This window comes from Bubalus bubalis, chromosome 2 (assembly GCF_019923935.1).
Source record: "Bubalus bubalis isolate 160015118507 breed Murrah chromosome 2, NDDB_SH_1, whole genome shotgun sequence".
In the NCBI taxonomy this organism is placed as follows: Eukaryota; Metazoa; Chordata; class Mammalia; order Artiodactyla; family Bovidae; genus Bubalus; species Bubalus bubalis.
In genome coordinates this window covers 91,805,889-91,827,189 of record NC_059158.1, presented here as the reverse complement: position 1 = coordinate 91,827,189, position 21,301 = coordinate 91,805,889, and the positions used below count along the sequence as shown (strand labels likewise).

The following is a 21,301-nucleotide window of genomic DNA, read 5'->3' as shown; positions in this document are numbered from 1 at the left end:
TATTTCAGATTGGTGGGGAAAAAAGTTTGAATTTTTGAGAGGTGAAACAAAAGGAAGACCTTAGGTAGTGGAACCATGCAAGATCATTGTAAGGCTTTACAAGATTTCACTGTCTTTGCTGCCATCAGCTAATCAAAGGAAAAAGCAGTTCTAGCTACTAATAATGTCCTGATTTTGCATTACTTTCCTCCTTCCTCATTCCATCGTTCTCATGCAACAAAAACGAGAAATCCAGAACATTTAGCATAAAAGCAGTTGAAAACGTTGAAGTGTTTTCTTAGAGTCTCTTTTTTCCCCTTGTTTTTGAGGTTCTGAAAAATTTTGGTAATACTTTCAGGTTACATGGTGCTTTAATATTTATCAATTTGGCTGTAACTTCATAGATATTAAATTTTTTGTTTTTTGTTGTTTGGAGTTTTTTGGGTTTTTTTTTTTGCTCTGGAAGGAGCAGTATCATTTCTCTTCAGAGATTCTGGTAGGTAGTTTGATGATATGCCACTGGAAATAATGGAATAAGATAAAACCAGCCTATTTTGACAGAGAAGCCCATTTTAACTTTTGTTGGTATTCACTAGGGTTTCTCACATAAGTACATGTGAGTAACTTTTCTAAATGTCCAATTCTTGCAAAAGCAGTTTTGAGACTTTTAAGTGTTAGCTGTCACTTAAAATATCCTGAAATATCCTCCTGAGATGGCTTGCTGATGTCTAGAGTAGTTCCCTGCCTCACACTGTGTCAGTTTGGGAAAGAAAAAAAAAATCCATCCTGATAACACAGCCCATAAAATTCTCTCTTCACATTACTCTCCAGTCACCATCTTCTGCCTTGTGAGGCGGACTCTATATTGCCCTACTCCTGCTGTGTGGTCCCCTAGATGGTCCCCTGCACTCCAGCCCCTCAGTGAGAAGCAGACCCTACATAAATTGGGCTGTTTCAGTCATCTGCATCTTAAGTCTTTTGCTTAAGCTGATCTCTGCTGATGATAACTCCCTTCCACCTCCCTCCACCCATTTGAACACCTCCTCCCCTCTAGACTCATTCTTTCTCCAAGATCCCTCCCCTGACACAATTAAAAAAAAAAAAAAAAATCCACCTTGGCTGTAGTTATTGTTCACACTGGGAATTGTTGTGGTGACCCAAGGATGAAAGAGCAGAGGCACACTAGCTTTTGCCAAAAGCAGGGAAAGGACTCAGAATTTCCTTACATTCAGTCCTTCGTGGCCCTCAGTCACAATCCGGATAGGAGGAACTCAGGCCACTCATGCCACATGTGTCTTTCTGTTGCCTCCTGTCCCCCTCTGTCTCTCTCCAACAGATTTCCTAGACAACCCATACTTGACCTTTCATAGCCACATGATCTCTAGGAAAGGATTCTGAGGTTCCCTTTGGTCCTGGTCTTTCTCTTATATTCAAAAGCCTGAAGGATCAAAAACTCTCCTAACATTCTAAACAATCCCCTTCTAACTATGTTTATCTCTCAGGTGGGGAGGGAACCAAGCTTCCCCAATTCCTGAACATCCTACAGAATTCCCTTCTAACTACTCTAATTTCTCAGAGTTGGGAAGGACCAAGCTTCCCCCACTCCTGCAAATTCCCTTAACCCTTCAGATTCTTCTGATGGGACAAAGACCTCACTTTCCACCAAAGGGAAAACCCAAGATTTTTATCAGTTGATCTGCCCCTGATATTAGAGTCAATTTGAGCACTATTTGGTCTGTATTTTAGCTATAAAACTGACTACAGAAAGGAAAGATGACTTTTTGACACAGGATGGCCATGATACTCTTTAGACTCTGCAGAAAACTGGTTAAAGTGAAATTTTTTTCTTGGAAACTGCAAAGCCAGTTCTTTTTGCATATGCAATTAAAAACAACTAGCTTGTTCACCCCACTCCAGTACTCTTGCATGGAAAATCCCATGGGCGGAGGAGCCTGGTAGGCTGCAGTCCATGGGGTTGCTAGGAGTCAGACACGACTGAGCGACTTCACTTTCACTTTTCACTTTCATGCATTGGAGAAGGAAATGGCAACCCACTCCAGTGTTCTTGCCTGGAGAATCCCAGGGACGTGGGAGCCTGGTGGGCTGCAGTCTATGGGGTTACACAGAGTCGGACACGCCTGAAGCGACTTAGCGGCAGCAGCAGCAGCTTGTTAAAAGGCCTGCCTAAGGAAAAGCTTGAAGTTAACCTTTTCCATGTCCTTGTTGCCTGAGACCTCAGCCTTGGATAAATTCAGTTCAGTTCAGTTCAGTCGCTCAGTCATGTCTGACTCTGCGACCCCATGGCGCCAGGGTTCCCTGTCCATCACCAACTCCTGGAGCCCACTCAAACTCATGTCCATCGCATCGGTGATGCCATTCAACCATCTCATCCTCTGTGGGCAAATTAGAACTTCGAAAAAAAAAACGGTGGGGGATCACAGAGACATTTTAAATCTCAAGCGGAAAACTATGAGATCTCTGTCTGTCTGTCTATCTGGATTTATGTATGTTTCAGTGTGTGTCTTTTTTTTTTTTTTAATAATATTGCTGAAGTTGTAAATGAGTTCTAATTTAACTGGCCTAAAGAAAAGTATGTGCTTAGAAATCAGACAATTCTAAATACAAGAGAAGTAACCTAAAAGAATTTCAGACTCACGTGAACTGGGAAGTAGTCAATATTAAATCTAGTATTAATGTTTGTTTGCTAATCTAATATAGACATGTCTAAGAGTCATTAACATTAAGCATAGTATTTTCATTGTACCTTGGTTTATTATAAGTTAAATATTGTTATATTATTATATCTGTTACAAGTTTGTCAGCAAGGAAAGTACCTCTAGTGAAGAGACTTCAAAAAATATATAAATGAGAGATGAGCATTTAGATAAACTCTATTAAGAATAATTATACTTTAGAAATTTCTGTCTAAAACAGTTTCTCTAGATTTTGGTAACCTGAATTTCTATGGTTGTGCTAAACTAAGTGACAGAAGTTTATTGAATAGCTAGGTCATTTTCAAATACAATAAGATTCTGAAACATTAATTATTGAACACTAACTTCCTCTTACAGAGAAACTAGAGATTTTGGACTATTAATGAATAATGTTTGATGCCATCCTGAGATGTTCTCTAAAAATTTTTTTTTTAGAAATTATCACTGGTGTTTATGTTCACCAGTCTATAGAATGCTAATGTAAAGGTCAGTTCTTGGTTGCTTAAGGAAAGTGGGATATGTGTTTTCAGTAAAGAAGGTATGAGAAATGAAATTACATTTTATGAGGGGAAAAGGAAGTAGGTCTGACAGGTGGCTGTTTCAGGATGGAAGAACAGAGTAATGGGTACTGAGAGTGATAAGAAGGTTTTATAGAAAGTGGACCCCAAAGGAAGAGTTTTGTGCATAAATACAAGTTTTCCTGAGATGTTGAACTGCCTTCAATAATGGATATCAAGTTTCTTTACCTCTGAGGTGATCTGTTCTGTGTTTACCTTTGAAATCTTTTGTTAACTTTAGCTAAGTGAATATATTGTTTCACAGTGATCTATATAATCCTATCTGAGTGTTATAAACCTTTTTCATATTTATTGAAAACACTTCCTAAATCGTTTGACTTCTAACTAACTTTGGGATACTTCAGAGGGCCCCTGAAACATCCCAAAGAGAAATATTAAACTACCTGAGTTCATTTGACATGTTAAATTACATGGAAAGTATTGTTGGAGGAGTGATGTATCTTCTCAGATTATATTGTATGGTTGATGTTACTAATACAGATATCCTAGAAATTATCTGAAATTCATGAAAATCTGATATGTTCTGGTAAAATGTTGTCAGTTATAATTCTAGTTATCATATTAAAGTGTTCAGTATCACAGCAATGACCAGGCTACCTTGCCAATTGCAATTTAAACATGCCTTCTATGGTTTCACTCTGATGCCTTTGCAAGAATACTGCTACTTCAAGATTTATGGAAAAGACTTATAAGATTAAACAATAAACAAATTTTTTTATCTGGTAAACTGGTAACAGACTGGAATTTAGTCTACTGTCTGTGTTAAGAAAACAAAGTTTTCTTAGAATGCAGCTTTCGATAACACATAATGAATTTCTTTGCTTTTAAGTGATTTATATTTGTTTTTAAAATCTTTTGTTACTTTGGTAAAGCAAATAAACATTATTTAAGATTATGGTACACGTAGACAAAGCTCATTTTGCTTCTACAAAAAAATAAGCTCTCGTGGTTAGACTTTTGCTATCCTGATATCCTTAAAACATGGCAATCAGTATCAGTTCAGTTCAGTCACTCGGTCGTGTTCGACTCTTTGCGACCCCATGAACTGCAGCACGCCAGGCCTCCCTGTCCATCACTAACTCCCAGAGTTTACCCAAACTCAAGTCTATTGAGTTGGTGATGCCATCCAACCATTTCATCCTCTGTCGTCCCCTTTTCCTCCCGCCTTCAATCTTTCCCAGCATCAGGGTCTTTTCAGTTGAGTCAGTTCTTTGCATCAGGTGGCCAAAGTATTGGAGTTTCAGCTTCAACATCAGTCCTTCCAATGAACACCCAGGACTGATCTCCTTTAGGATGGACTGGTTGGATCTCCTTGCAGTCCAAGGGACTCTCAAGAGTCTTCTCCAACACCACAGTTCAAAAGCATCAATTCTTCGGTGCTCAGCTTTCTTTATAGTCCAACTCTCATATCCATACAAGACTACTGGAAAAACCATAGCCTTGACTAGATGGACCTTTGTTGACAAAGTAATGTCTCTGCTTTTGAATATGCTGTCTAGGTTGGTCATAGCTTTTCTTAGAAGGAGCAAGCGTCTTTTAATTTCATGGCTGCAGTTACCATCTGCAGTGATTTTGGAGCCCCCCCCAAATAAATTCAGCCACTGTTCCTACTGTTTCCCCATCTATTTGCCATGAGGTGATGGGACCGGATGCCATGATCTTAGTTTTCTGAATGTTGAGCTTTAAGTCAACTTTTTCACTGTCCTCTTTCACTTTCATCAAGAGGCTCTTCAGTTCTTCTTCACTTTCTGTCATAAGGGTGGTGTCATCTGCATATCTGAGGTTATTGATATTTCTCCTGGCAATCTTGATTCCAGCTTGTGCTTCATCCAGTCTAGCATTTCTCATGATGTACTCTGCGTATAAGTTAAATAAGCAGGGTGACAATATACAGCCTTGACATACTCTTTTTCCTATTTGGAACCAGTCTGTTGTTCCATGTCCAATTCTAACTGTTGCTTCCTGACCTGCATATAGGTTTCTCAAGAGGCAGGTCAGGTGGTCTGGTATTCCCATCTCTTTCGGAATTTTCTGCAGTTTATTGTGATCCACACAGTTAAAGTAGTCTACTCCTAAATTGGAAAATTAAAAATGGGTGAACAGAAGCTGTTAAATCAGAGTCAGGGCTATGGGAGATCCAAGACAACCACTTGGCTTTTCCCAGTCCCTGACAAACGTCATTTTTTGATGGGCTAAAGCCTTCCCTGGCTACAAGGTTAATATGAAAAAATTATATGTCACTAAATATTAAGTTTTGTTAATTGTTAAACTAAGTTTCTAGTTTTGTTAATTAATGTCTAGTGTTTACTAACACTCACTTCTTAGATAGTTCCTTGTTGTTATGGTATACTGCTAAAAGATTTACTTAAGTTATTAAAAAGGACACTCTAAGTTTGTTTCTAAAGCTTATCTCAATAAGCAATCATCAGATAAAGATCAGATGCTCCATGATGTACAACCAGGAGATTAACACCTGGCTATAATCATTTAACTAAGTCAGATGACCTGGGGTATACTGGGCCTACACCTAAGGAAAGTTCTTGACTTAAATTCTTGCTTGTGATGTTACTAATAACTGCTAGCTATATTATTTTCTATGTCGCTTGTTTCAGAAGATTGTTTCTTACATTACTAAATGTGTGACTGAGCCTGTGATAAAATGTTGATATGCAGTTCCATATGAGATCAATGATTGTAATAATGTAACTCTAGATATGGGAAGAAGCAACAAGAGGGAATATTTTCCTGGACCAAGAGGCTAGTAAGACAGGTATGGTCCAGAGACTTTTGCTACTCGCAAGGCCTGTTCCAATAACAGCACACTGAGTGGCCTATCAATGGAATCTTCCCTAGACCTGGGAATAAGCCTGCCCAGCACTGCAGATTACAATGGCCATGAAATCACCCTAAAACATGGTCAAATATGTGGCTATGAAGGGACCCTGCTGACTGGAAGTTGGCACTTGCCAGCTGCCTCTACAAAGATTACATCTTGACCACTGCAAGCTGCTGATCTTCAACACCCCCTGAAAGGAGTTCAGGGTGGAGATCAGAAATACGGCACTCTGTGCTCTAGAATAAAACCAGAAGAACTGGCCTTCAGATAGTCAGATGTTTTAGGTCAAGATTTTATGAGCCCAAATCCTTGTACCTTCGGGTACCCAGAGAAACACTAACATCACGACCCACTGTCTGGACCTGGTTCTCCTGGCTAGCCCCTGAGCAGCTTTCTACTTCTATCCATCTTTGGGCCACATACCTTTAACTTTCTTGTTAAGTTTGTTTCTTCTAGAATACAACAAATCCCCAAGTGGTAGTATGACAAGAATATTCCCTGACCAACACCCAGACAATGCTGAAACAAGTCCACCTTATCATCCCATGGACTCTCATCTGTCTGCATAAATGCACCTGGACAGAGACCAGGCCAAGGGAACCCAGAGCCCCAGATGCCCCTGTACAGCCTGAAGAAGTCAGAGAGCTTATTGCCCCTTTCCCTTTGAGGCTGGGTTCCCAAATGCCTGAGAAGGGAAATAAGTAGATAGTTAGACATGAGCAGGGTATCAAAAGGGGCCAAAGAATTGGCCCTAAAAATAAAGAGAGGGAGGAATGTGGTGACCCAAGGACAAAAGAGCAGATAGAACCAAGGAGGGTCTTGGAATGCAGGAATGGAAAAACCAGACCCTTATCGTCCTTCCCTCCCCTGTGTTGTAACTATTAATGGAACAGTATAACCTGTCTCCCCTCCTACCCCATAGGGAGAAGGTATTTATTTGCCCTGCTCTTCCCCTACCCAGTATCCGTGCCTTATCCAATCAGCAAATGACCCACAAGACCCCTATCTCACTCCTTGTACCCTGGGTATAAAAGTGGACTAAGGACCTTTGTTCAATGTTGATTCTCCCTTGAGCTGGCCCGCTGTTCTAACAGCATCTCCCACTGTAATAAACTTTATTTCCCTCTCATTCTGTCTCATGTCTGGAAATTCTTTTCCAACCCGTGCCCGGACCACAACAATTGTGTCATCCATAAAGAAAGTGAAAGTGTTAGTCACTCAGTTGTGTCCGACTCTTTGGAGCCTCATGGACTGTAGCCCACCAGGCTCCTCTGTCTCCATGAAATTCTCCAGGCAAGAATACTGGAGTGGGCAGCCATTCCCTTCTCCAGACCATCTTCCTAACCCAGGGATCAAACCTAGGTCTCCTGCATTGCAGGCAGAGTCTTTACCATCTTAGCCACCAAGGAAGCCCCATCCATAAAATAACCCCCCAAATTTTGTGACCTCAAACAGAATATTTTTTTCCTACACAGTGTCTGCAAGTCAGGAATCTGCCTGGGCCCTCTGACTCTCAGTTTCTCACAAGCTGCAGTGCTTTCTAGCAATTGACATGGATGTTGACATGATTCAGAGCCTTACAGGTTATTGGACTGAGGCCTCAATTCCTTGTGACCTATTGACTGGGGGATCCATGGGTTCCTGGACTCAGAACAAGACAGCTTGCTTCATCTGAGAGGAAGTCACAGTCTCTGGTAACCTAACCACGGAAGTGGACAGCCATCATCATGACTGTATTCTGTTGATTAGAATAAGACACTAGGTCCAGTCCACACTCTAGGGTAGGGGATTACATACTAGGAAATGAGGCTGACTGGGGACTAAGCATCTTCTCCCACAGCCTGTGGGTACCTTTGGGCAGATGGGAGCCAGGGGCTGCATGGAAGACTGCTTCTCCTCTCTCAGTCTAAGGTCCCTGCCTCTCATGGTGTGGGCATCTTAATGCCACGACTGCTTCTAAGACTGGAAGAGAGGTGTGTTTTAAATAATCTGGCTCTTAAATGCCATTTGAAAGTCAACTCCCTCATCTGATCTTCAACTGAAGAAAAAATGGTATATTTTAGTGCTGGAAGAAGAAGTCTGTGTTGGATTTACTAAGTAAAGTTGATAGAACTCATCAACACAGTGCATTCTAAAGAGATTGCAAATGTAATCGCCACTAAGCAATTTGGGATTTATATTCTGAGTTTAATTTTTGACCGCCTTTAAGATAAGAGTCCACTGCATTTTCAAATGAAACACCATGAAACTTTGCTTCATTTTGTTCACTTGCCTCTCTTTTGGTTGGGAACTACTAAACAGCTTGGTCCATGTCTATTTCATTTCTAATACTAGCACTTTCACTGGCACTTAGGCTCTCAAAAATATGTACTAACATGAAATATTTTTGTGTGTTTAAAACACCCTGTATCAAATTAGCTAAATATTGCTAGCATTTTCATTGTTTAGAACTCTACAGATCTTTTTCTGGCATAAATACTTAAAAAGAGTGACCTGGATCTATTATACCTGTAATTTCTGTGTTATTTTGCTAGTTCATTAGAGCATTAGCAGTTTTGCCCTTGAATCAAAGTTCTCTACTTTTCTCTCCACAGTTTCCAAATATTTTGTCCTTTTGAGTCAAGGGAATTGCCCTGATTTTATGATGACATTTGGGTACAATATTTAAACTGTTAAAAAGTTATAAAAACGACCCTTTGGTATTAAATGTAATAAATGGCTCTGAATTGAATGCATGCACAGGTTCTCTTATATGAGCTTTGTGAGCCCAAACTGCTCCAGTTACATATTCTCGTTGTAATTGGACCCTATGACATTCTCTCATCCCCCAAGAGTACGCCAAGCCATGAAAATTCCTCCTGGCTTCGTGTTGATGTATACTTTGGGTCTTTTGAAGTTTTGGATTTCATCTGTAACTAGCATATGGGACTCATAGTACTGTTGGTCCTCCCAATCCTGAAGAGGCAGAGGTGTGTCGGCAAGAAAACAAAACAAAACTTATTTCATTCCTAAGAGAGTTATTGCAACTCTCAAAGAGAAAGGAGGCTGGAATGACTTGTCCTTTTTCAGCCTCACCTTTCCCAAGAATACTGTCTTTGCTCATGGATACTCTGTACTGGGTTCATTTGTCCTGGCCTGTATTTTTCTTTGTAATTCTACAGTGTTGTGCTTGCATGTCTTCAATTAGACTGTAAACTCAACATCAGAGGGTATCCTCTTCTTTTTTTCTTCTGTTTTGATGTCTTTGATCTCTTTTCCTGTCTTATACCCACTCTTACACCACTCTGGCAAGAGGAACATGCATGTGGACGGCTAGTCTAGATTCATGGCTGATGCGTTAGAGTTGGGGCTTTCCAGGTGGCGCTAGTGGTAAAGAATCTGCCTGGCAATGCAGGAAATGCCAGAGATGCAGGTTTGGTCCCTGGTTCAGGAAGATTCCCTGGAGGAAGGCAATGACAATCCATTCCAGGATTCTTGCCTGGAGAACCCCATGGACAGAGGAACCTGGTGGGCTACAGTCCATAGGGTCACAGAAAGTCAGACATGACTGACTTACCACACATGCATGTGCATTAGAGTTGACTAAAGTTGAGAGGCTGGCACATGTCTGGACTCTTAGTGAGGAGTTAAATGTCAGTTCCAGAAGGCATCGTAACAATACTGAGTTAACTCTACATGGATAAAGATGGGTGCCAGTCTTCCCTTCAACCCTGTAAACACACCAGAGTATATCACTGCCATGAAATTGCACTGTAATATTTTCTAGTTGTGATTCATTCACAGTTTAATATGCTTCTAGTTCTGGTTTGACTTTTCCCCCAGGAAGAGACTAAAATCTCTTCATTATAATATAGACAGTGTACTGCACTTTGAATACAAATTTATCCATGTTCAGAGTAATTTTTCTTGTGATTGTCTCTACCCTGGAGAAGTGCATTTAATGAATTACATACAAATTGTGTAATTTAAGAAGTTAATTTGGTTTTCTGGTTACACAGGACTAAAAACAGCCCTTGTAGAAAGAGATGATTTCTCATCGGGGACCAGCAGCAGAAGCACTAAATTGATCCATGGTGGTGTGAGATATCTTCAGAAGGCTATCATGAAGTTGGATATTGAGCAGGTAATTGTGTATGCTGGTTGTTAAACAAAAATTGTTACTATGCTTTTTTTCTACCCAATTAAATCAGTTTTTTGTTTTGTTTTGTTTTGTTTTTAATGGTCTAAGATTTCTTCCTACTGGAAATACCTATTTAGTGTATTCTGCTGCAGTGTCTTTCAGGAGAGGTGTGTCAGGTTTTTTTTGTAGTTGTTGTTTTTTTCTGTAGCAACAGGTTCATGAGTAACCAGGGTCCTTTTCTACACAGACATGTCAAAGTAGCAGATTTACCAAATCACTTTTGGATGTGTTACGTTTTAACAGTTGTGATTGTTTTTTGTTTTGTTTTTCTGAACAATGGCTGCCAAATTGCTCCTTTCCAAGCAGGTTCGGGGAGCTCTGTTGTAATACATGAGGAGTATTAAATTGATCTTAACTGCAAATGCAGTCACATTGCATATTGTCACTGACATATTCTGAAGGAAAAGATGATCTGAGTCATGCTTTTTTTTTATGTCACACTTGGTTGTGTCCAGTCTGCCACCATTTGAAAACCGCCAAGGCAGCGTGGAAGATGACATTTCCCAGAGGGGGTAAAAAAAAAACCAGCTGAACTCCCTATCTGCTTTTCGTCCATGAAAAACACAGCAGCACTAACTTGACATTGTCAATTTTGACTCTGTCCCCTTTTCTTACATGTCTGTTTAGGACCTTGATGGACGTAAAGAGCATAGGGTTTAGAATCAGATGACTTGTGATGTGCTATAACTTATTTATTCAATTTCTATGAGCCTCAGTTTTCTCATTTGTAAAAATTAGTATTATGATAGTAATGCTAGGTCTTCAGAGAGGGATAATGAAAACTAAAGACAAAAGCTTTTTCATGATCATTTATAAAATACCATGCAACTCCTAAGTACTATGTCTGCTTGGGCTAGTGGAGGCAAGAAGAAAACGTTTAACATGAATTTGAACAATCTGTTACCTCTTACATGAGAAAATATTATGGGGGACTGAGAAAAGGGACAATACAGACAATGCAAGATAAATTGTTACAATAATCTTGTAACTCAAGTCAGGAAAATATCTTACACCTGGGAACTCTGACAGCATGTTTTTCTCCTATGCAAATACAGTTAAGGTTTCTAAAAAATCTTTCAGGTTGACAGCATGATGTATTATTAGAAATTTGATTAGGAGGGAGCCATCCTCACTCAGAGGTAGAGAGGTTTCTGTGTATCAATCAGTTGGCAGGGTGTCTATTTGCCATTTGAAAATATTATGATCTGTTACTGCCAAACTAATTTTCTCTGTTTTGCTTTTCAGTACAGGATGGTAAAAGAAGCCCTTCATGAGCGTGCCAACCTGCTGGAAATTGCTCCCCATTTATCAGCTCCATTGCCTATTATGCTTCCAATTTACAAGTAAGCCTTTTGGTATCATCAATATACTCTTTGCTTATCCGAGGCCAATAGAACAACCCAGTTTTAATGGCAGGAGTTCCTCAGTGTGTATTTCTTAAAGTAGTTGTAATTGGTCCTAATCTTTAATCCTTTTAAAATATTTTCCTTTGTTGTATTTTTAAAAGTGTGACTTTTTCTAAATTACTCTCTGCCAACTCACCTCTGAGGGCTAGATCTTGAAGGCAAAGTGGCTTGTGTTCTGCTTTTATAATTAGTCATTTTAAACTCCAGTTTCTGAGAGTATATAGAGGAACAACTGCATTTGCTCTGGGAAACATAAGAGAGTCATTTGCAGGCTAAAATGCAGAGCCAGAATGAATCCTGCTGTGAAATCTGAACTGACATATATCAACTCCAAACCCTAAGCCATTTTGTGTCATTTTAAATTTCTGAGTTAACCAAACCTGAAATTTGGTTTGTAGGTGTCAGATAATCGTAAATTATTAAACCCAATTTTCTGAATATTGTTAGAGCTATCCATCAAGTTGACTTAAACTGGAAGACAGATAATAGGAAATACAGGATTATGTAGCTCTGTTAGCTGCATGAGTGTTGTGGGGTCTAGAAACAGATTTTATAATTTTTGTCTATATTTTGTCATAGATGGCTTGAGATATCTCATGCCAATGAGTCTCTACCCTGGGTGTACATTAGAGTCACTCTGGTCTTTGCCCTCGTCTAGTTCAATTGATCTCTAGGAACACAAGATCCAGGCAGCTATGTTTGTTTTTGATGCTCCCTAGAAAGTCTAATATGCAGTCAGGTCCAGAACCACTGCCTTTGAGATGATTCATTTATGTATGTAATTCAGCTGGGCTGGTCTCAGAATAGGAAGGCACTTCTCTTGTTTCTTATGCAGTACACTTCTAGATATAGTTTGCTTTTCTTAATAAAAAGTGTCATATAAAGTGACATTCTATACCTGTTTGTAAAGAAACCTTTCCCCTCTTTATGCTGTAGGTGGTGGCAGTTACCATACTACTGGGTAGGAATCAAGCTATATGATCTGGTTGCTGGAAGTAATTGCCTGAAAAGCAGTTATGTCCTCAGCAAATCAAGAGCCCTTGAGCATTTCCCAATGCTCCAGAAGGACAAACTGGTGGGAGCAATTGTCTACTATGATGGTACGTGATTTTTGTTTTTTCAGGATACTCATGACCCTTACAGTGTATTCTTAATGAGATAGTTTTGCATACTAATTCATGCTAATCTTACACAACACACAAACACACATGTGCACTCTGCAAGCAATGTTTTGCTTTTAACATCACTCGGTCTTGAATATTCCTTCGACTTTGAATCTCATGGTTGGTTTGGTCCGTTTTCCATCATTGTGCATTTTGGGCCCCACCTTCATGCCATTTAATTTGTTATGTGTTTGCCAGTGAACGCTTGCCTTATGAATATATTATAATGTTGAAAGCAGCTGAGGATCTGTTAGGTTTTCTAGATGAAACCTCTATTTTCAAGGGGTTATAAGCCTAGGGAAAAATGCCTCTGGGCTGAAATGGACATGTTCATATTTTGCACAGGACACAATTCTTGAACATATAATTTATGTGATGAAGGTAGATGAACATTGCATCTGTTAAACCAGTCTGTTGTTTTTTTTTCTTCAGTCCCTCAGTTTTTAATGCTTATTTTATTGTTATCAGATGTTTTCTAACAGTGACATTATCTAGTACCCATTTGCCTTGTGTTCAGAGTTCATTCATTGTGTTTGTGTGTGTGTTAACAAGTACAGTTCCGTACACTTTTATTTGAAGGAACTAACCACTTAACATAGCTCCAGATGAACCACAATACAACACAAAACCTCACAGGAAAAGCTGTTTGTGAAATTTTACTGCGTTTTTTAAGGGAGAATGGAATTGGAAAATAGTCCAGGAATTTCTGTTTATAAATAAATAGCTGGACACAGATAACTGTACACGTTCAAAAAGTCTTAGAAATTTTGTGACACAAAGGATAGCTTAGGCCCTATAGCTCAGTGAGTTTTTAAAATCCCACTATGTGATCTTAGGTATTTAGTGTTAGATATCTAAACTCTCAGTATGAAGAAATATTTTGTTTTTTTCTTTTTTTCAGGAGACTTTGATATTTATACTTCATAATACGGGATATCTTTTAGGCTACCCCCTTTGTTTCTCCTCAGCGTTAGGTTTCTGAATCAATTTAGCTATCTGTCAGGCTTCCATGTATGAATGCGAAATGTATACATGAAGATGGGGCAATGGGGACAAACTCAAGAAGGTATGCTAGGAGCAACCTAGCATAGAAAAATGTTAGAAAAATGTTAAGGGTCTTTGACAAATGTTAAAAGCCAGAAAATGCAGTTTACAGTGCCTTGCAGCATCTAAACACCACAGGGGGGCACTTAACTACTTTTTTGGTGCCCCTGATTGAATCTCATGTTAAAGGACAATCTTAACTGTGAATTTTCTTTCCCTTCTTCAAACCCTTAACGTTAATCCATTGTAGTTTGTTGGGTGATTACATTAAAGAGGTTTTTGGTGCAGGAGGAATCAGAAGGCATTCTGCAAATGGACCCCTGCCCATCCTGCCATGGAAATGTTTGTGCCCTTTGCCTCTTAATTTCAATCCCTCCCATGCAAACTCTGTCAAGTACTTGGCCATTTTCTCTACCACTTGATCTATTGAACACAAACTACTTTTATTTGTTATTTTTATTTTTTAGCTTGTGCATATCTGAATCTCCTTGAGGGGGAGTATTACTGGATGTCATATCTGAATTTGTGGTGTCCTGTCTTATGTTGGTTTGATATTGTTATGAATTATAGATTCTTATTGATTACATAGAGAAACCAAGGGAAATCTATGTCACATAATGCAGGAGAAACATTATCATATTAAAATCAGAGGAAGGAGAATTTCTTTAATCTACAATTGGCGTTTATAGCTTGTTACAGATTGCAAAATTATGAGTTTAGCAAAGATTACTGAAAAGTTTAAAAATTATTTTTTAAAAGAATTTCAAATTGATATTTGAAAATTGATTGTGAAACCCAAGTCTTGAAAAAGTAAAAATCATTCTAGTCACTGGAAATAGTTTCTTTTTTAATCTTGTTCTGAAATGATGTAGGTCCAACTATGTCATGCTTGAGGCAAGACAAAACAGCAACGTGAAACAGTGTAGTTCTACAGTTTCACAGCTGTATTCACAGGTAGGGCAACTCTTGTTAAACCTAATGGTGTGATGAGCAAATTAACTAACAACATGGAAATAAGGTAGAAAGGAGTATATAGAAAGGAATTAAATGTAATAAATGTGTGCTTAGAGAAAGGAAAGGACGACTTACTCTTTAACCAGAAAAATAGCATTATTATCCTGCTACCAAAGTACTTCAGAAAGGAAAAAATACTTAAGCATATACCATTGCAGTTGAATTCTGAACATTGTAATTTACAAGATAAACCTTTCTTAACAATAACAACAACATAACCATGCAGGAGACCCCAGTTCAATTCCTGGGTCGGGAAGATCCCCTGGAGAAGGGATAGGCTACCCAACTCCTGTGTTCTTGGGCTTCCCTGATGGCTCAGATGGTAAAGAATCTTCCTGCAATGCGGGAGACCTGGGTCGATCCCTACGTTGGGAAGATCCCCTGGAGGAGGGCATGGCAACCCACTCCAGTCCAGTGTTCTTATCTGGAGAATTGCCATAGACAGAGGAGGCTGGTAGGCTACAGTCCATGGGATCCAAAGTGTCAGACACAACTGAGTGACTAAGCACAGCACAGCACAACATGCTATATATTACATCCCCAGAACTTATTTATCTTATTACTAGAAGTTTACATCTTTGACCACATACTCTTTTTTTCACATGATTCATCTATATGTAATGTCCAGATTAGGCATATTTACACAGATATGGAAACACTCTGGTTTCCAAGAATAGGAAAGAGGGTGGGGTTCGAGTTTGATGGCTGTAGGGCAGAGAGTATCTTTTATTAATTTTTTTATTTGGAATATAGTTGGTTTACAGTGTCATGTTAGTTTCAGGTATAGAGCAAAGGGATTCTGTTAATGTAATTACAGTGGCTATTCTGTGCTTGCCATCTTTTATTAACCTCTGAAAAACAAACTCACATATGTGAAGGAATAACTTCCATCTTTTTTCAGTATGCTGTGCTATGCGCAGTCGTGTCTGACTCTGCGACCTCACAGACTGTGTAAACAAAGTAGATGTCAGATTTTTCCGTAAAATCCCTCTGAAGTGAAAGTTGGGGTAGGAAGTGACATACCAGGTTGTATTTTCTTTTTTATATTATGTTAGAGAAAACGATACAGTCATCTTACTGGTTTTCTGCCTGAGACTAGTCCAGTGTTTTTACTCTGTCCCTCTTCCCGTCCTGCCAGAGAGTGACCAGCTGTACCGGTCTGTGGCCATTACCACTGATCCTGGGTTTCCATGTATAGGTTGGTGACTGTTGGAACTCTTCCCACATCAGCAAGAAGTGTTTAAGGCACGACAGGCTCAGGTGACTTGGCAGGCTGTGAGGTTCTTGAGCCAGCTATGGATGATTTGCCAGTTTTCTCAGAAACTTACTTGTCTTCCTCTGTCAACTTTACTCTGCTTGATCCTAGAGATCTTTGCTGCCATTCTAGTTGAACTTCACTCATCCAATCCAGTACACAGAAAATGAGATATAATTAAAAATCATTAAATATTTAAAACCATAAGATACCCCCATTAAGCTTCTGTAAGATGCAACTGGAGAACAAAATTACAGCTTTAAATCCTTTCTTCTGCGAGTCCAGGCAGTGACAGAAAGAGATATCTGTTATTTCATACTCGATGATGCCCTTAAGTATTCCTTATGCACATGTGAAAATAGCAACCTACAAGAAATTACATTGGCTTTCCTAATGTAAATAAAAGTTGGTTACAGCCATGTTTCAAAGGGGGAATTGAAACCCAAGTTTCACTAGAATATTCATTTTTATTCCAGCCTAAAACTCACAGCATACAAATAGATGAATTCAGCTTGTGAGAGAGCAAAGCCAATTTAATCTCTGGCTCCCCCGAGGTAAATGTAGTTCACGGTCCTGCCCCCACCCCAACCTCAGCTATAATCCCTGGCTCCTGGAGGTAAAAATGCACTGAAGTGAGGAAAATTCTGCAGTAGGATATAATGATCCAAAATGACAGGGACAATAATGACAATGAATTTCATGTCTCCCAGTCATGAGCTGGAGATGCTTGACTAGGCTGACTTATACAATTAAATTGTTACAGGTACAGCAGGAGATGCAGTTAGCTGTGTGCTTTGGGGAACGATGCCTCTGGCTAAAGGCATATTGTGGAATCCAGACTCTTTTGTTAGGAACAAACTATTATTCCTCTAGGCATGTACCCACAATTGTATACTTTAATAAAAGAAAGCCTGGGTTAAAGACAAGTCTTTTAAGGTGTTGATTTTATCTAGTTTGAAAGCTTTAAAAAAAGGAAAGAAAAATCAATTACCCAGTAACACAAAGGTGATCTTTTTTTTCTTTTTTTTTTTTTTGGTCTTGTATTTTCATTTTTGTTTCATTTTGTTTTTGGAGTATAAGTCAAACCTAAAGATGGTGCCTTTAATCCTCATTTACATTTTATAAACACAGTTGTTGAACTATAATTGGGTGTTATCTACTTTAAATCTGACAGATACATTGATTTCTTCAGAACAGAAATAGATACAATAAACAACCAAATAGTATGGATTTACAAATGAAATAGCTGTGCCATTATGCAGGTTTGTCTCTGTGCTTCTTAATACAGTTCTTGTGAGGTTGTTATGGTGATCCTAAAGTGGTTGTGTGAACCTCCTGGGTTGCACAGGACCTTGACTGGGGGTAAGGAAGAGTATTTTGGGACTTTTACTTAGACCTGTTTCTATCAAATTCCTTAGAAATGTCTTTTTTTACATAAGGTTTAAATGGCTATTTTATATATATATATGTACAATAGTACAAGTATGTAATTTATAAATAAATGTCCATATTGGACTTATATGTTGACATTTACTCTACTTCTGGAATACTCAACTTGATTTTTCTTTTTTGTACCACTGGGTTAGTAATTTGTCATCCTTTATAAATCGCAGAGAAACTCTTACATGTGGCAACCAGGAGATATGGACAAAAAGTTTATTGCAGCACTGGGAATAACTTCAAAAAGCAAAATAATTCAAATATCTAGCAAGAGACAAATGAATAAGTAACCTATAGTGTATTCACATAATGGAGTAAAATAGAGCATTGAAAGTGAATGAACTAAGCTAAGCTGAACAACAGGGATGAGTCTTAGAAAATATATGTTGAAGATGGTATGATAACTTGTCTTACATTTGTAAGCAATCATACTTGAAAAATGCTTTCCAGACTGTCATGGTGGCTCAGCGGTAAGCAACCCGCCTGCCAATGCAAGAGACGTGGGTTCAATCCCTGAGTCAGGAAGATCCCCTGGAGGAGGAAATGGCAACCCACCCACTCCAGTATCCTTGTCTGGGAAATCCTATGGACAGAGGGGCTTGGCAGGCTACAAGTCCATTGGGTCACAGAGAGTCAGACACGGCTGAGCCACTAAACAACAACGAAGTGCCACTGAAGCAGACAATACTATGAAAGTAGATGGCTTAAGTTTACAAGCTTTATTGAGTTTTGAGCTGCACATCTATGAATTTAGTTTATAATGTGTTGCTCATGAAGTGTTTTGAGCTTCAAATAAATTAATAAATATAAAATAACTTTTTAAGTATAATATTATTTTAATTTTAATTGTTTTATTTGGGTCAATTTTATGCATATTGTATCAACCATCAAATTTCAGCTTTTCACAAAAATATCCTAAAGCAAAGCATCAATTCCACAAATGTCCCCATATATATTTATATATATATATATTTTTAAAATTTGCAGATTCTTCCAGAAAATTTGCAAAACATTCTTAGGAAAAAGGAAAATATTGTGCACACACATATGTTTATATAAGTATATACTCTTTGAAATTTATTTGAAATTTAAGGGTTAAAGAACACTTTTTAAAAGAACTTACTCTAAAATTATCTACTTGGATGTTGATTTAAAACCTATTACTTTTAATATTTTCCCTGTCTATAGAAGTTTTATACTTAAATAAATTTAGTGAATAATTTTTATCTTGATTTCCTCCTGTCAGCTTTTCCATTGTATTTCTCTTCTTGTTTTTTGTGAGTTACATAAATGAAACTGACATTATTGCTCATATAGCAGTCATATATTTTGCCCCACAATGCTGCCTTTTTGCTATTCAGTGTATCTGGATACCAACTAATGCTAAATGAAGTTTGACATGTACCCCTAAGAAACAAAACTTATAAATTGTGGCTTCAAAGGAAACCTTGAGTAAATAGGGCACATTTGTGTCCACCCAGGCTAACATCCAACATATGCTTTAGCTTCCTAATGGTGAGACAGAGCAAAATAGCCCCTAGGAAAGCTTGCAATTGTTTACTGCTCACTTAACCATCATGTATTAAATACCATCATATATTAAATTTATTCTCTTATAATTAGTTTTTTTTTTTAAGAAAATCAAAAGCACACAAAAGTAGGTTTGATCAGGTATAGCATACTGAGATAGTAATTCATTTTGAAATAGTAATTCATAACTCTGCATCTAAAAGCTTAAAAACAATGCTAAAATTCACCAGTAGAAGGATCTGTATGCATATGTTGTTTGAACAACTACTTCTGGTGGGGTCACAGAATGATAACTTCTCTCTCACACTCTGTTGCTCAATTGAGCTTTTAAAAAAGATGCAGGATCAAAGATAAAGCAAGTGTATCAAAAATCTCCATGCCCTCTTTCCTCCAGTTTACTCTTTCATCCAAAAAATCTTTCTGAAGGTTCTGTTTTCTAAGCACTGTGACTAGTATTAGATCCAAATGCATTAAGGACAGAGTTCTGAGCTTACAGATTTTGAGAGGGCTCACTGCATATATTCCAAATATTGGGCCAAACGTGGTCTCCACTACCAATAATGTTTTGCATTTGCGTAGCAGACTATGGTTTTCAAAACATTTTTTTCCCCATAAATTGTCTTAGTTGATCAAACTCAGCATATACTAGAATGGAAATCATGATTCCTCTTTTCCAGGAGAAGTACAGAAGCAGAGTTAAATAGCTAGATCAATATTTTGGACATGCAATGATGTGAAAATAATTTTTTTCCTTGGCTAAACATAAAGAACTTTACAAAAACTTATAACATTATGTCTTCTTTCAGCTATATTAGGTTTTAAGTCAGTTATATGCTTTAACAAAATATAGCCAAATAGTTGCATTTTTAACGAAAGGAAACTTCAGACATATGCAAAATAATGAGAGTAATAAAATGAACTTCTAGTTTCAACACATAAACTCATGGCCCAGCTTCATCTATCCACCTGTTTGCTGCCCCCAGATAACAAATATTCATCCTTGGATATTTCAGTCTATAGCTTTAAAGTTAAGAATTTTCTTTAAAATATAGCCACACTTAAAATGTTTAACAGTAATTCCTTAAGATCAAATGTCTGATTATGATCCTATGTCACCTATAGTATCATAACTTTAATTGGCTCCTGATTAAAAAATAAACCCATAAAATAAACAAAATCCTAGTTAAGGTTTCTGTGTACCAATTAATTCTTTTTAACTAATAGTTTCCCATCCCTCCCTTTGTTTCCTTCCTCATGGTTTTGTTTAACAGTTCCCTTGTGTTTCCTGTACAGTGGTTTTAGGCCTGTCCCATTAATCTGTTGCTGCAAAAGAAACAACACCCAAGCTTAGTGACTCAAAATATCAATGGACTCTCTCAGAGTTTTGAGAATGGATGGGCTCACCTGGGTGTTTCTCATTTGGGACCCCTCCTATAAGCAGTGAGGTGCTGGCTGAGGCTGGAGTCTTCCGAAAGCTTTCTTACCTGGGTTGAGAAGATTATTCCAGTTAGGGGCTGGTCCCACGTCTTTCTCTCATCGTGGCTTTTCCACATGGCTGAGTTGGACTTCTGCGTAGTCAGACTTCTTATGTGGTGGCTGGCTTACCCCAGTGAGAACCAAGAGACCGAGTCTTAAATGCAAGACTGCTTCTGCTTAGCCTTAGAAGTCACACAGTGTCACTTCTACCATATTCTAGTTAAAGTGAATCACAGAGGCATCCCAGATTTAAGAGATTGGTTGTTGTTGTTTAGTCACTAAGTTGTGTCCAACTCTTTTGCAGCCATATAGACTGTAGCCCACCAGGCTCCTCTGTCCATGGAATTTCCCAGGTCAGAATACTGAAGTGGGTTGCCATTTCCTTCTTTAGAGAATATTCCCAACCTGGGGATCGAACCCATGTCTCCTGCTTGGCAGATGGATTCTTTACTACCGAGCCACCACGGTGCAAAAAATACAGGAAGTGTGGTTTATTGGAGGTGGGGAGGTGAGACATCTTTAGTGATTAGCTACAAGGAGGCTGCATCAAATGGTTTTGTCATAAATAATTTTTAGGTGGTGGTGTGAATTTCCATCACTGGTCTTCTTGCCTTTTTGTCATGATTATTTTCTAGATTGATTTCAGTATGTCATTAGAGGTTAGAGGGTTAAAATGGCACTTTTCT

At 38.4% G+C, this 21,301-nt stretch overlaps 1 protein-coding gene across 2 annotated transcripts in view; it reads left to right on the top strand.

Moving 5' to 3' along the window:
- GPD2 (glycerol-3-phosphate dehydrogenase 2) overlaps positions 1 to 21,301 on the top strand; it is a 149,685-nt gene that overhangs the window by 70,474 nt on the left and 57,910 nt on the right. For both annotated transcript variants that reach the window (XM_006067554.4, XM_025276382.3), the window contains exons 4-6: positions 10,106 to 10,230; positions 11,533 to 11,630; positions 12,630 to 12,793. In XM_006067554.4, the coding sequence (XP_006067616.1) occupies positions 10,106 to 10,230; positions 11,533 to 11,630; positions 12,630 to 12,793 (387 nt within the window). The remainder of the gene's footprint in view (positions 1 to 10,105; positions 10,231 to 11,532; positions 11,631 to 12,629; positions 12,794 to 21,301) is intronic.